The sequence below is a fragment of the Sturnira hondurensis genome, unplaced genomic scaffold (genome assembly GCF_014824575.4).
Source record: "Sturnira hondurensis isolate 20B ecotype Veracruz unplaced genomic scaffold, ASM1482457v3 Scaffold0010428, whole genome shotgun sequence".
In the NCBI taxonomy this organism is placed as follows: Eukaryota; Metazoa; Chordata; class Mammalia; order Chiroptera; family Phyllostomidae; genus Sturnira; species Sturnira hondurensis.
Genome location: NW_028083059.1, coordinates 2,538,586 through 2,554,952, shown reverse-complemented (window position 1 = coordinate 2,554,952; position 16,367 = coordinate 2,538,586). Strand labels below are relative to the sequence as shown.

The 16,367-nt window shown below is 39.9% G+C and overlaps 1 protein-coding gene across 1 annotated transcript in view; it reads left to right on the top strand.

The window, feature by feature from the left end:
* The first annotated feature begins 13,240 nt into the window (after nucleotides 1-13,240).
* Nucleotides 13,241-16,367, top strand: part of FLT3 (fms related receptor tyrosine kinase 3) — a 61,180-nt gene continuing 58,053 nt past the window's right edge. Inside the window, exon 1 of the mRNA XM_037058889.1 lies at nucleotides 13,241-13,503. Coding sequence (XP_036914784.1) covers nucleotides 13,461-13,503 — 43 coding nt within the window. The 5' untranslated portion in view covers nucleotides 13,241-13,460. The remainder of the gene's footprint in view (nucleotides 13,504-16,367) is intronic.

The following is a 16,367-nucleotide window of genomic DNA, read 5'->3' as shown; positions in this document are numbered from 1 at the left end:
AAAGAGGGGCTAAATGGGGACGGAAGGAGCCTGTGCAGATGACGTGTTATAGAACTGTACACTTGAAACCTGTATGGTATTATTAACCAATGTCACTCAATACATTCAATTTAAAAATCCTCTGAAACTTGTATTTTTTAAAACCCATAGCCAGAAGTGCTCAGGAATAGTGTTGTTCTTGGCGAGTGATGGTCACTTACCCTTCGAGACTTTCCCTTGTCACTGTCAAAGTTGAAGCCTTCCTACTGTATTTTCTTAGAATGAAAACGTGCTGCTCTGGGAATGACACCCAATCCCTGTTCCAAAGTAAAGCCCTCGTATAAAATCGATCCCCCTCCTTTTGTTTAGCTAACTCATCTCTCATTACACCCCAAGGGGAGTTTTCCATGATGACCTGACTCCACTGACTTCTCCCTCTAAGGCTGTCACATAGCAGTAATCTTGATTGATGGCACAGCCCTTGTATTTCTCTCTGTCAAAACACATTTGACCTTCACCTTCCTTTAAAAGTCTGCTGAGGCTCACTTTCCAGATTAACCCCAGGAGAGTGTTCTTCACACAAATCTAATTAGACTTGATTAAGGCGCAGACCAGGGAGGGGTTGAGAGCTGCTGTTAGTTTGGTGCATCAAAATTTAGGATTTCATAGGTAAAGGATTTTCAAGAAGTGATCATAGAAATGAGCAAGTAAATTGTGAAAAAAGGGCTGGCAGTTGCTAAGAGGAATATATAGTGTACTAGTTTTTAATTTTAAAAAATGGTTTGAAGAAATAATGAGCCAAATAAAGACTGGCTTTTGTGAATTATTGTGGCAGCTTCTTATCTCCTGATGCCAAATCTATGAACTATGATCTTAAATACACATTGCAGCCAGCCCGAGCTTCTCCTAGATAAGTAAGCTTGCAAGTCTGGGAAAGTGCAAATATAAATTTTCAGATGGTAAAAAATTAATGTCAAATTACAGTGTTAATCTTTTTCTACAGATCTGATATAGGTTTTGTAATCATTGTTACAGTTTCTATATTTTATTCATCATTTGAAATATTTGATATGTAAGAAAATCTTACATATTAAACTTATATTTTTACGTGGTAGGTAAAAATATAACAAATATATTTTGTTAAATATAACATGTATTTTGCAAATTAAATTTACAATTAATGTTTATTTTTTTAAATCGACAAGTTTTGACTCATTATACACATAAATACTTCAAAAAGTTTGATTAGACTTTATTAGGTATTTGAAGTGCTACAGAGGAATACATTTACTAAATGTGTGACTTATAGTTTGAAATATCTAAGAGAATTTGATAAAAGTGTTAAATGTTTAGAGAGATTTAATAATAAATTTAAAATTAATAATTTAAATTTATAAGATCACTCATAATCAATTACAAGTAAAAGTGAGTCTTTTAAATTTCTGGACATATTATATTAGATTTATAAATAAAATAAGGTGTGTAAGTTGAGTTCAAAAGCTTCAAAAAATTGAATCTTAAAATTTGCATTACTGAATATTAACTAAAATAAAAAGAGCAGTAAAATGCCCAACAACATGGATTGGTTACATAAATTATGATTCATCCATATTATGAAATTTCTAACTATTAAGAATTAAGAATTACTTTGTGGAAAAATCAACATAGGCATTTGAGTCTTGGAAAAACAAGCTATGAACAAGCATATATAAGATGATCCTATTTTTTGATACTAATTTTTAAAAGTATACATGTATGTATACATATATATAGAGAGAAATATCTGGATGGACTAATATTAAATTGGTCATAATTACTAGCTGGTATTCATAGGTATTTGTGTATGACTGTGTACTTCCCAATTTTTTTGTATTAAACATGTATATTTTTATTCTATTTAAAAGAGAAAAAAAGAGGTAATGGTGTGTAAGTAGCAATGAAGAGCTAGGAGGATACCCACATTCCAGGCTCCAATATATGTGGAACTAGGGGAAATAAGTACATTTGAGAGGCATACAGGGAGGTAAAGCCAGGGCTCTAAGGCCCAGGGGTGGAGGTATTGTTTTGTAGAGACTTCACCATAATGTTTATCAGGACCCTGTGTATACTCGGCACGTGTTTCCATCAAAGTCCCAATAACACTTTGGTGTAAGTATTTGTTTATGTGACTGTCAAACCATACTAGAATACACACCTCTTTGAATACAAGAATCATCTTTCGCACCTATGCAATCCCAGTGCCTAGTGCGTAGAAAGCATTCGATAAGTGTTGGTTGAAAGAGGAAGTAAAGAACAACTATTTCTTTTACTTCCTCTCTATCTGAAAATGGCCTGCTCTGATTTAAAGACATACCCCTCCTTTAAACAACAACAACTTGCTCCAATGTATCTCCTAACCAGCTTGGCACAATGATTGAAATTCTGCTCACTCAAGCAAACTTTTTAAATTAAAGCACCATTTCCAAAGACTCCATTCTTATGCTCTGTTCATCCTCGGGAGTGACAAAATGATCATGAGTGACAAATTACAGTATATGGTATTGTACCCTCTACCTTTGTATATGTTTGAAAATTTCTATATTAAAAGGTATTTTAGAAACCTGTCAAAACTTCAACAAGTTACGCAACAAATATTTAATGACTTATGACAGCATACCCTATGCTAGCCATTATGTTGAGGTCTAGAATACAAGTGCGAGTAAAACTTAGGGGTGTGGGTCAGAGTGGGACAGGTATACAGGACAATATACAGACATGAGATGTAGGGGGGTTGTTTCTGGTCAAGATGGTAGTGTAGGTAATTGTGGTACTCTCAACCTCTCACTACCCTATCAAAATTACAACTCAACTACAGAACAACCATTATCACAACCACCTGAAATCTAGCTGAACAGGAGTCCTATAACTAAGATATAAATGTAAAGACTATATACCTTTATTCATCACTGTCCTTTAAATCTTTCTCCCATTTTAAAAGTGAATTGTTTGAAAACAAGCAAAATATAACCAAAGACACTAAAATAGAGAACAGTCCAGCAGTGACCAGAGGGGAAAGGGGAGGGAATTTCAGAGAAAAAGTGGAAGGGTTTACAGGAACAAGTATAAAGGACACATGGACAGAAACAAGGAGTGGGGTGGAAATGGGAGGGAGGTGGGGAGAGCTGGAGGATGGGCTGGGGTGGGAGTAAAAGACAGAAAACTGTACCTGAACAATTAAAGTAAAATAAAATGAATTGTTTGAGAGCGCTGATATAAACCTTCCATAAAATAAACAGATTTATTCTAACCAAATACTTACCAAAGCAAGGAATGATTTCAGATCTTCAAACCACTAGGGTTTGGTTGGCAGAATAGTTATAATTTTTGGTGCATGTGATGACTTAGGGGTAGAAACTTTTAAAAAAGATTCAAAACAACAGATAAATAAATACAACAAGCTGGTGAGTATAAATTACAACCAACTGACAGTTTCATATCTTTAGAAATGTTTTGCCTTTCTAAACCAGGGCTACTGGCATTTAACATTACTACCTGTATACTTTAGGAGGGAATTCTACTCTCAAAAGTTGTGTGAACACAACCTACCCTCTCGCCTCATTTTTTGGTTTTGGCTAAACATTAGGAGTGTTGGTCTCAAAACTGTGAAGTGACATGCCAAGACAGTCAATATTGGCAAGGACATTAATAGCCTCCCTTGAATTTAAACCAGCTTTAGATAGGAAAAAATCTAAGTCCCCTCATGTTTTTTTCCCCCAGTGGGATAGTACATCCCATATTTTAGAATAAGTAGAAGTGCCTTGCTTAAATACAAATAAAATTTAATGTATAACCATATGAAGGGTTTATAGATAAAGTTGGATTTCTGTCACACAGTTGAGGTAACTTCTGCTTTAATATTAAACAGCTTGTTATTTAAATAATGGATCAGACTGGCTGGTTTTAATATGTAGTCATTAATGAACTAATTTTATGTGCATCTGTGTAGGAGAATCAAAGTCCTGTATTCTTTCTTTCCATTGTTCCTGTTTTCAGAGTGATGACTTCTACATAGTTACCAGGAAATACAATTCTAGTTCTTAATATCAAATCAACCAAGATTTATGAAAGGTGATATATGGAAGAGAGATTATATCTGTCTTCTCTCGCTCAAGAGATAACTATCTTAGATTACCAGCTAAGATACAAAACCACTGTACTGTAGTCAATAAATAAAGGCTTGATTAAAGAAAGAAGGAGGAGGAGGAGAAGGAGAAGAAGAGGAAGAGGAAGAAGAAGAAACCATATTGAGATCAGTAGGAGGGGCAGATATTCAGAACAGGCTGGTCCCACACCCATGAGTGGCAGATAAAAATCAGTAGCAGTATCCCCACTGAAGAAGTTCTCCCCACACCCAGGAATGAAAGGTCCCAGGCTCCCAGCCCAGGGCTGCAGTGCTAAGAGAAATACCCATAACTTCTGGCTATAAAAACCAGCAGGGAGTGTGGCTGAGTGAGGCAATGGGCTGCTGAATTCCCAAGCGGTTCCTTTTAAAGGGCTCACACAGAGACACACAGGGTCTTACTCCAACTCACTCACTGGGGCAGCAGCTTCAAAGGCACCAGGGACATACATGGAGGAACTAAATTATCTGGTATCAGGTAAGAGCTGGAGGAGCAGCTTTCTTCCAGATAAAAACGCTGGCAGAGCCCATTGTTACTTTTCAAAGTTCTCCCCACACAGAGTTGGCAGGCAGGCACCATATCTTAGTCTCCATCACAGTGGCTCACACTGTTCGCCCTGCCCTGGTGATTCCCTGAGACCTTGCCCCACCCAATTTGCAGGCCCACCAAGCTGTTTCCAGTAGCATTTCCATACAGATGGCCTATCTCAGTTCATGCTTCAGACTTACCTAAAATCTCTCAAACAAGCAGCATCTGGCCTGGTATGTCCTTTACAAGTATGTCCTATATGCCACTTTATAAATGGCCCCAAGCCCAACACTAGTGGCAGCCAGTCTTATTTCACAACTTGGCTTCTCCCAGGCACCTCCAAGTCCAGCAGAAGTAGCAGTCATCTGCTGATCACTTTGTAATTCATGCCAAGAGGTCCCAGGTAGAACACAGGTGGTGGTTGACCTTGGCCTATACCTATGGGAGGCCCCAGATCCAGCATACTTGGGATACAGCTTCAGATCATACTAAAACACCATTCAACCACCTCCATAGGCAACACACTCAAGGGGCAGTATCGTAGGGTCACAAGAGTCCACTGAAGTAAGCCCTGCTCTGTAGAGTGGGGTCTTGTGCAGTTCACCTTCTGCAGTTGTTGCAACCAGTCCTTGCAGCCAATTGGCCTGGGGGTAAATCCTTCCCATTGACATTCCAACAGGAATGGTTGCAATGTTGTAGTTGAGCAATTAAGGGTCAACTACAACAGGAGAGTGTACACAGCCCACACAGGTCAGGGGAGTACACCTGAATTGTCCAGCTTGGGTGACCAGGGAAGCTGTACCACTGAACCGACAGAGCAGCTACTACATTAGGCCACTCTACTAAGCCCAGGAGATGTAGCAGCTCAGCTTAACACATACAAACAGAGGGAGGCTGCCAAAATAAGGAGACAAAGTTCTTCTGGCCAAGATGGAGGCATAGGTGGAAATACTGTACCTCCTCACACAACAAAATCTAAGGACAACAAAGATTTAGAAACAAAAATACAACCAAAACAGACATAAAATTGAACTGTACCAAAGGGTCCCAGTGATGGAAAATAACACCTAAAAGCACCGATTGGAAAAATTTGGGGGGTTAAGGTGCCAGGAGAGGCTCCCAGTCTCACAGGAGAGTTCATTAGAGAGACCCACAGGGTCCTGGAATGTACACAAGCCCACACACCTGGGAACCAGAACCAGAAGGGCCCAATTTGCTTGTGGGAAGCAGCAGAGGCGACCGAAATCTGCGAGAGAGCAGAACAAATGCCATTGCTCCCTCTCTGACCCTGGCCCCAGTCACTGGGTTGACCCACCCTGGTGAACACCTAAGCCTCTGCTCTTCATATGGAACAGGCACAAACAGAACAAAATATTATGGCTTGAGCAGAAGAACAGCTCAAAGTGCCAGAGCCAATACATCTAAGTGACCAAGAGATAGCCATCCTATCAAATGCACAGTTTAAAACACTGGTAATCAGGATGCTCACAGAACTGGTTGGTTTTAGTCACAAATTAGAGGAACAAATGAAGGCTAAACTAAGTGAAATGAAGGGAAATGCACAGGAAACCAATAGTGATGGAAAGGAAACTGGGACTCAAATCAAGGGAGTGGACCAGAAGGAAGAAAGAAACAACCAAACAGAAAAGAATAAAGAAAAAAGAATTCAAAAAATGAGGAGAGGCTTAGGAACATCCAAGACATCTTTAAACATTCCAGCATTCGAATTATAGGGGTACCAGAAGGGGAAGAGGAAGAGCAACAAGTGGAAAACTTATCTGAACAAATAATTTTTAAAAGTCCCCAATCTGGCAAAGGAAATAGACTTCCAGGAAGTCCAGGAAGCTCAGAGAGTCCCAAAGAAGTTGGACCCAGGGAGAAACACACCAAGGCACATCATAATTACATTAGCCAAGATTAAAATGAAGGAGAGAATTCTAGAAGCAGCGAGAGCTAAGGGGACAGTCATCTACAAAGGACTTCCCATAAGACTGTCAGCTGATTTCTCAAAAGAGACCTTACAGGAAAGAAGAGGCTGAAAAGAAGTATTCCAAATCATGAAATCCAAAGACCTACATCCAAGATTACTCTATCCAACAAAGCTATTATTTAGAATGGAAGAGCAGATAAAGTGCTTCTCAAATAAGGTCAAGTAAAAGGAGTTCATCACCGCCAAGCTCTTATATGAAATGTTAAAGGGACTTATCTAAGAAAAAGAAGATAAAAAATATGAACAGTGAAAGGACAGCAGACTCACAGTTATTAACAACCACACCTAAATCAAAAGCAAACTAAGAGGACAGCTAGATCAGGAGTGGAACCATAGAAATGGAGATCACATGGAGGGTTAGCAACAGGGGAGTGGAAGGAGGAGAAGGTACAGAAAATAAGTAGCATAGACGGTAGGTAGAAAATATATAGGGGGAGGGCAAGAATAGTATGGGAAGTGTAGAAGCTAAAGAATTTGTGACACATGGACATGAACTAAAGGGGGGCAATGGGGGAAGGGGATGTACAGGGTGGAGGGGAATGAAGGGGGAAAATGGAAAAACTGTAATGACATAATCAATAAAATATATTTCAAAAATAAGGAGACAAAGAAAGATGTGTCAAATGAAAGAAAAAATACAGAAAAAGAACTAAAGAAAATGGAGACAAGCAAACTACTAGGTGAAGAGTTCAAAATACTGGTTATAAGGATGCTCAATGAACTTAGGGGAAGAGTAGATGAACTTAGTGAGAACTTCAACAAAGAGAAAGGAAATGTAAAAATAGAAATAGAAAACATTTTAAAAAGTCTGAAATGAAGCTTACATTACAAAAGTTCTAAAATCTTACTGAATCTTACTGAAATAAAGATTACATTACAGAGAATCAACAATAGAGTCGATGAAGCAGAGGATCAAATCAGAGATTTGGAAAAAAACAAATCAGAGATTTGGAAGATAAGGAAGCATAAAATACCCAATCAGAACAGAAAAAAGAAAAAAGAATTTAAAACAATGAGGATAGTTTAAGGAGTCTCTGGGACAACTTCAAGTGTACCAACTTCAAGTGTCACATCATGGGGGTACTGGAAGAAGAGAGAGAGAGAGAGAGCAAGAAAACAGAGACATAGAAAACCTATGTGAAAAATAATGAAAAAAAATCTTTTCTAACCTGGTGAAGGAAATAGACATACAAGTCCAGGAAGCACAGAATTCCAAACAAGACAAACCCAAAGAGGCCCACACCAGGACACATCATAATCAAAATGTCAAAGATCAAAGACAAAGAGAATCTTAAAAGCAGCAAGAGAAAAGCAGTTAGTTACCTACAAGGGAGCTCCCATAAGACTGTCAGTTGATTTCTCAACAGAAACTTAGCAGGCCAGAAGGGAGTGTCAAGAAATATTCAAAGTGATGGAAAGCAAGGACCTATAACCAAGATTATTCTATCCAGCAAAGCTATCATTTAGAATGGAAGGACATACAAAGAGTTTCCCAGACAAAAAAAAAGCTAATGGAGTTCATCACCACCAAATCAGTATTACATAAAATATGTAATTTTAAAAATGTTTAGTCCTCACCCAAGGATATGTTTATTGACTTAAGGGGTAGAGAGAGAGAAAGCAATAGCAATATGCTGCCTCCTGTGCATACCCTAACTGGGGACTGAACCTGCAACCTAGGCATATGTCCTGACTGGAATAAATTCTGCAAGCTTTTGGTGTATGGGATGATGCTTTAACCAACTGAGCCACCTGACCAGGCCTATGTAAAATCTTAAATGGCTACTTTAAGAAGAATTTTTAAAAGATAAAAAACATGAGTAATAAAATGGCAAGAAATACATATCTATCAACAACTGAACCCCAAAAAAACAAAATGAAGAAGCAGAACAGAAACAGAGTCACAGATACAGAGAACATTTTGATGGTTGTCAGGTGGGAGGGGGTTGGAGGGATGGATGAAAAAGTAAAGGGAATAAGAAGTACAAATTGGTAGTTACGGAATAGTCATGGGGATCTGAAGTACAGCATAGGGAATACAGTCAGTAATATTGTAGTACCTATGTATGGTGTCAGATGAATACTAGATTTATCAGGATGATCACTTAGTTAAGTTATATACTGTTTGATCACTGGGTTGTACAAATGTAATATTTCACTGTAGTTTCACTGGGTTGAAACTAATGTAATATTGTATGTTAACTATAATTTAAAAAAGAAAGAAAGAAGAGGATCTACCTAATGCACAGCTGGGGTGGTGTGAGGAGACAGACAGAGTAATCCTGGATGATCCTAGAAGATGAATAAGAGACTAAAAGGGGGAAGAGAGATGGTGAAATTGGGGACTGGGTCATTCTAGACAGAAACAACATGGACTATCAAGACATGGAAACCAGGTAGAACATAATGAGTTTGAAGTTCTAGTTCACTATAACTCTAATTTCAGGTTGTATATGGAAGAATGGTGGGAATGAAAACAGGGTACAGGCTGAGATGTTGCAACAAAGAGATCTCAAGATCCAGTAGACTGAATACGATCACAGTTTATTTTTCTCAAGTAGCACAGGAAGCAATCCCACATGGTCCATTTTGATTCCTCCCCTCGAGCCTTCAACATCAAATTATTTTGAAAAACATCTCAAATTTTAAATAATTTTTCACAGTTTTATAGAAATCTAATTGACATGCCATGTAGTTCACTTATTTAGTAGGCAATTCAATCGTTTTTAGTGTATTTACAGGGTTGTACAACCATCACCATAATCTAATTTTAGAACATTTTATCATTTCAAAAGGAGCCTTGCACAGATTAGGTGTCATTCCCTGTTCCCACACGTATCCTCTCCAGCCGTGCCAAACCTTCTCATTTCTGATAATTTTATCTGTAAATACTTCTAGAACAATAGGAACATTTAAAAAACATAACAATAATGTCATTGTCACACAAAAATTGTTCAAACAATTTAATGTCAAAGATAAAATCAGTGGTCACATTTTCCTGATTATATTTTCTCCAGTTTGTTTGCTTAAATCAGGATCCAAGTAAAATCCTTAAAATGCATGTTGCAATTGCTTGATATAGCTGTTTGGGTTCTTTTAATCTATAGGCAATGCTTCTAAGTATTTCCTTTTTTCTTACAAATTTTTGTTGAAGAAACTAGGTTATTTGTTCTATGAAATTTCTTTGTTTTATTGTGTCATCGTCAATCCTACTTCACTCTCCCCTGTATTTCCAATAAATTGGTCTTTGGATCTGGGATCTTAAGTTAGATTTAAATATTGTTTGTTTAGATAAAACTACTTCAGAAGTAGAAGTATTATTACAAACTTCCATTTAAATTTTCTTTGACTGTGAAATACATCATACAGTGGTATATAAAGCTAATTATATAGTTTAAAGACATACTAAGATGAATATCCAGCCTCCATAACAGGTTAAAAAGTAGAGTACTGTCAGTGCCTGAGATTCCTGTTTGCCTGCTCTAATTACGTCTCCTAATTCCACCCCATTCTAGAGGTGGGAACCATCCTGAGTTCTGTGATCATTCCTTCACTTTCTTTATGCTCCGTATGAGTATCTTCCTAAAGAGAATACTGTTTGGTTTTGCCTTTACCTCTATTTTTCTATGACTGGCTTTTTGCCCCTTCCACACTGTTTTTGAGATCCATGTTGCTCCAGTTAACTGTAGCCCACTGACTGTCACCTTTCCATGGGATTTCCTGAGTATGAGTATACTACAGCTTGTTCTGTTAGTGGGCATTTATTGTCCCTGATTTTTTGATATCACAAACAATAATACTATGAACACTCTGGTACATATCTCATGGTGCCTGGGGTTTTCTCTGAGGTACATATATCTTTACAGGTGAAACTCCTGTGTGTAAGGTATGTAGATGTTTAATTTTGAAGTAATGTCAGATTATTTTTCAAAGTGCTTATACCAGTTTAAATACCCACTGGCAAGTGAATGAGAATTACCCACAGTTCTGAATCCTTGACAACACTTGTGTTGTAAGATTTTGCCAACTATTAAAAATGTGGGTTCAAACTATTAAAAATGTGAAATTGTACTATCTAGTTGATATTTCAACTGAATTCACAGGACTCCTATTCAAATATTTCCTTTGCTTCACCCTTATTTTAAGAAAAATATAAATCTTTGTATTATTTTTTAAAGCTTTGTATTTTTAAAAAATAACATGAAAGCATTTCATCTATGGTTGCCTTTGAAAATACATCATGATTTGTGAAGAGGGACATGTGTGTAACTGAGACGCTGGAGAGATGTTCATGAAACGGATGGTCACATACTCACCACTGCACAGCAGCTAAGCTTCACAAGGAGAAGAATCTAAAAAAAATGTTTCCCTTGTAGGACTAAGGCAAGATATTCCATTCAACACTCACACAAACTTACTCTTTTCTCTTGTGATTTTTCCCCCATATTATTCCTCCTGGTTGCTTCCTGCACCTTTTAACAGCTTATTTTTATAATAGCTGTCATTGGTATCACAACCTCTGGAAACAAAGTTTACACTTAGGTGCTCATAACTAGCATTCTAAGGCTCTAGACAAGGGGAGGCTGCCTTCTTTAGAGTGTTGTCATGAGGAATAAATCAGGTACCATGATAGGCATGACTGGCACACTTCAAAGAATGATTGACACTCTCTCAACTTCTCAATGGTAGCCTATGCCTCGTCCTCCAAAATTTTTCAGTCCATACAATTTGCTTTTTTCAGAATTATTTTTCTCCACCAATTTCCAGGGGAAATCAGGTGTGCTTAGAAACCATTCCAAATTTCTCCCATTTTACCATCGCTTCGCAGAGATTTCTGCCTTGCATCCGAGATTCTTTGAAAAGGCAGCAATTGTGCTGTGATTTTCTGTCCTTGAACAGTGCCTCACCCAAACTGATATTTTGCAAACTTAAAATCACCAACTTTTTTTAAGCTTGCAATAATCAAACTATAAGTGAAAGGCAATGCATTAGGTCTGGGCAATTGGAAGGTTCAGTGGCTCACATTTCTTCCCATCACCAGCCTGCTCCCTGTCTCACTTAACTCATGCCTCTTCCTCTGGCTCTGACCTAAGATAGACACTTAAAAACTTTTGAAACTTTTAATTGTGGCAAAATGCACGGAACATGAAATTGAGCACCTCTACCCTTTCACAGTGCACAGTTCAGCAGTGTCAAGCACACGTACATTGCTGTGCAACTGTGGGCACCACCATCCCCAGAACTCCTTCTGTCTTGCAAAACTGAATCTCTGTCCCCGTTAAACAGCCGCTCTCTATTCTCCCTCCGCCAGCCTCTGAAAACCCCCATTCTACTTTCTGTCTGCATGAATTCAACTACTCTAGGTGTCCCATATAAGTAGAATCATATGGTTTTTGTGACTGGCTTCCTTCACGTAGTACATTCTCAAGGTTCATTTATGTTGTGGCATCTCAGAATTTCCTCTTTTTAAGGATGCATAATGTTCCATTACATGTATCTACCACATTTTGTTTATCCATTTGTTCAATTTTGTTTCCCTGTTTATCTCTGGATGGGCACCTGGGCTGCTTGCATCTTTTGCCTATTGTGAAGAATGTTGCTGTGAATATGTGAACAATACACAAATATACCTCTTCATGACCCAGCTGTTAAGTCTTTTGGGTATATACCCAGAAATGGAATTGCTGGATCATATGAAAGTTTTATTTCTAATTTTTTTGAGAAGCTGCCATACTCTTTTCCATAGAGGCTGTGCCATAGGACACACTTCTAAATAAGTTTCTGTCTTGCCCTGGGAGGGGAATTATTTTACCATAGATTATGGTCAAGTAAAAGGATTGTATGTCCAAAAACGAACACTGTCAATTTTCATACTTTATTGGCAAACTATTAAAAGCATGGAGTTTCTGGAATTTAGACACAACATAAACCATGTGATCCATTCACCTCATTTGAAGGTTAAGTCCAGTGGGAGGTGAAAAAGACAGTTTGTGAAGGTCAAAGCGCTGGTTAACTGGGGAGTCAGAACTGGCATTCAGAGCTTTCCAAACTTCAATTTACTGCATTCGAAATATTATGCGATGAAGAAAAAGCATTACAGAGTGGATAATTCAAAACAACTTCTGGAATGCACTGTGTTTTCCCTTTGTTTCTTTAGCTGGTTCTCAGCCTCCCGAATTGCCAAGGACAGTGAAACAGAGCCTGTTTTTATTGCTGCCACCGCTGACTCTGCCCCAGCATTGTAGAAGATGGTGAGAAAAACAGAAGACCAGAGGTCAGTCAAGATCCACAGAGCGTGGATCGAAACCCTCTTCTAGCCTTTGCACTGGCCAGGGCAGTAGGTATAGCCGGATTTAGCTCCCATTCTGGGGCCTCAATGATCTCCGCGCGCAAGGAGGGCGCTTTCTGGCTCTCTGATGTCCCAAAGAGGTCGTTCAGGGACTCGCAGAGCCTCCTCCCCAGCCAGAGTCGCTGAACCCATGCAACTGCCCTAGTAGTGCGGTGTCCAATCCCCACAGCCACCGCCGTGGAGGCGCAGGCTGCGGACACCGGGGCACGTGGGCTTGGGCGTTGCGCCGCGCCAGGCACCCGCTCCCGGCTCGGCCCAACCTCTGTGCGCCCGCCTCGGCCCCTGTCAGGGCTAAGAGAGATCCAGCCCCTTTCCACTTTGCACCAGTCCCAGGGAATTTGCGGTCAGTGACGACGCGTATCTTTAAGAGTCACCTGCAGGGCTGGGCGTGCCGCTCTGGGCAGCATCACTGGGCTGAGCCAGCACGGCCTGGGGACCCCAGGCTCCGGAGGCCATGCCGGCGTTGGCGCGCCTCGGAGGCCGGCTGCCGCTGTTCGGTAAGGCCCCACTCGCCCACTCACAGCCCCCGCAGCCCCCAGCGCGGCCTCAGCCCCCAGCCGCAGAATGACCAGCGCACGCCTGGCTGTCCCCTCCACCGTGCCTCCTTGAGCCTTCCCCTGCTCCCGCGCCCCTCCCTCTGTCGCGCTCTCTGGACTCTCCCCAAGCTCGCCTGCGGCCCCTGCCCTGCCCATCCCATACCCTCCTGCCTTCTCTCTAAAGTCGCTGACCCGCTCTCCGCAGGCGGCCTCACTGAGGATCTGCTGGGGCTGGGGCCGCCCAACCACCTTCGCTTCTTCTTGATGCCCAGTCGGCCTGCGCGCTCAGGTGCTGGGCCCTCCACCCGCTGTCTGCCACCCCTAGGGTTGCGCTAGGTGGCTCTGGACCTTGGTGGGACCGACCCAGGATACTGTAGGCTCCTGGATGGTGTCTTTAACTTTTGGGGGGGGGGGCGGGGGGCGGTGGTTATGTATGGAATGAGCTCTGGCAAATTCTCCCGCGTTCTCCCCCAAAGTGAGTCATTCCGAATAACGAGCCCTCCCCTTGATGAATTTCAGTTGGATTAAAAATTCAGTTACTTTGGGAATATTATGCAAACAAGATTTACATATTAAAACACTAGCTGCCCCTTTCTTCTCTATTCAATTTTTATTCTGGCATTAAACCCCAAGGGAGTTTTCAAGGACTCGCAGCCCTGTCTCAGTCACTATCCTGCCAAAGTAGCCACTGTTTGGACTTCTAAGATCATCAGTTCACCTGTTTTTGAACTTCATGTAAACCAGATTACCAGCCATTATATACTCTTTTATGTTCAGCTTCTTTAATTCAATGTTGTGATTATGAGGCTCAATTTTGTTCTTCGTAGCAATGATCATTTTTTTTTAAATTGTTGGGTGCTATTCCGTAGTATGGATCTACTGTACCATTTGTTTATCCATTCTGTTGTTGAAGAACACATACGTTGTTTTCAATTTTGTGTATATGAATAATACTGCTGTGAACTTTTTAAAACATGTTTTCGGTGTACACAACTCCCATTTCTCCTAGGATGATACCTGTGAGTAGAATTCCTGGATTATAAGGGAAGGCATGTGTTTAGTTTTGCTAGATCCTATCCAACAGTTTCCCAGGGTGGTCATACCAGTTTACGTTTCTACTCGCAGCATGTAGGAGTTCCAGTTCCTCACATCTTCGCCAAAACTCAGTATTATAGATTTTCTTGAATAAAGAAGCACAAAGTAAGGAGCTAAAAAGTAAGGGCTTTAAAAAAGCTTTAAATTCCTTGAATTGTAAGAAGCAATCACCATTCCCCTTATATTATAAACTACCTTTTGTGAATGATGATGACGTTTTCTAAGTAGTGTGTAAAGAATGGAGCAGTACTTGCCATGACTTAAATGTGTTGTGTGCTGATACTGGATAAGAAGGGGAGAAATTTAATATTTCAGTAACTATGATGTGATTTATTTCACTAGTGTCAGAAAATTCATAGTTAGAGCCTTCAATTACACATTTTAGTTGCCATCCTTTACCCTTGTTGCTCATCTTACTTTACCTGCCTTCTTGTGAGCTGCTAGCCTCAGGGGCAGGTAGAGGGAAGAGGTACTAGGCCAAGGTCGGTCTGGGTTGAGTAAGACACCAGACTTGACGACCTGATATTTTAAGGTCCTTTTGATTGTAAAAGTCTAGTTTGAATTAGTGCCTTTATATATGTTTAGATGGCTATTCATTTCTCTCTAGGTACTTTACAGCTGTCTATAATAAATGATCCCCTTAAGTTTAATTGTGAACTTGCCTTCCATTAGAAAATGGCTCTACTTTTTATGACTTAAAAGACACTTTTAGTAACTCTTAGGTATCAGTAAATATTTTGTTGTTGTTCTTGAATTCTGCCGTTTAACTAAAAAACAGCCAGGTAATGAGAGTAAATGAGAAGGAGGACCACTTACTTACATCCCAGGGAAGAATTCAGATAAGAGAGATGAGGAGGAAGCATGCATAAGAAAGAATTTTTCTCTTTGACAAATTTTTATTGAAAACCTATTCCTGTGCTAGGCACAAGGGGTATAGAGATGAAAGGGGGTCGGGGGAAGGGGCACTTACCGGAAATCATGAACTCCGTTCTGTTTAAGTAAATGCATGGACGATGGCCTATCCCCAGGGAAAGCGTTTGAGCCTGTAGCTTTTTTTTTTTTTTTTTTAGTTCAACCTTCCAACGTAGTTCTTGTGATCATTCAGTAGCCATAGATGAAAAATAGCATGCTTCAGTGAAGGAAGCTTCAACCAGGTCAGAACAGGAACCCAGGTTTCTTGTCCCCTAGAACTACATAAACACATCCTGGTTCAGTGAAGACTATAGTTAATGGTTATGGGAAAGAAATTGCTCTTCCATTTCTAATAAAAGAAATGGGCTGTTTCAGAATTAAGTATGACCATCTTTTAGGTTTGGGGACGCAGTTTCCAAATGTTCTTTGAACAAATGTGTTAACTACATTTTACTCTCAGAGAGTATTTCTGCTGACTGGCGAAGCCCAGAGGATGGCTCAGCCTTATTACTTTCTGCACCTCTCTTGTCCTCCTTATCTTGTCATTCTCTGATGAAACTCAGAAAGCATGACACAGAAGTGCTTACATTCAGTGTTGATGATTACGATCTTGCTGACTTCTCAAATGCCCACCAGATACTGCCTTAACCTTTTGGGTCAGGATTCTGATTTGACAAAAAGCAAGTAATCTTCAAAGTATTGTATTTTGTCATTTTTCTTGATGTTGAAAGGGACCTTGCAGAGAACAGTGGTAAGAGGAGTAAGACATTGGAGAGGAGCTATTGAGGGGCTTAAAATTAGCTCTGTCTGCCTTATCA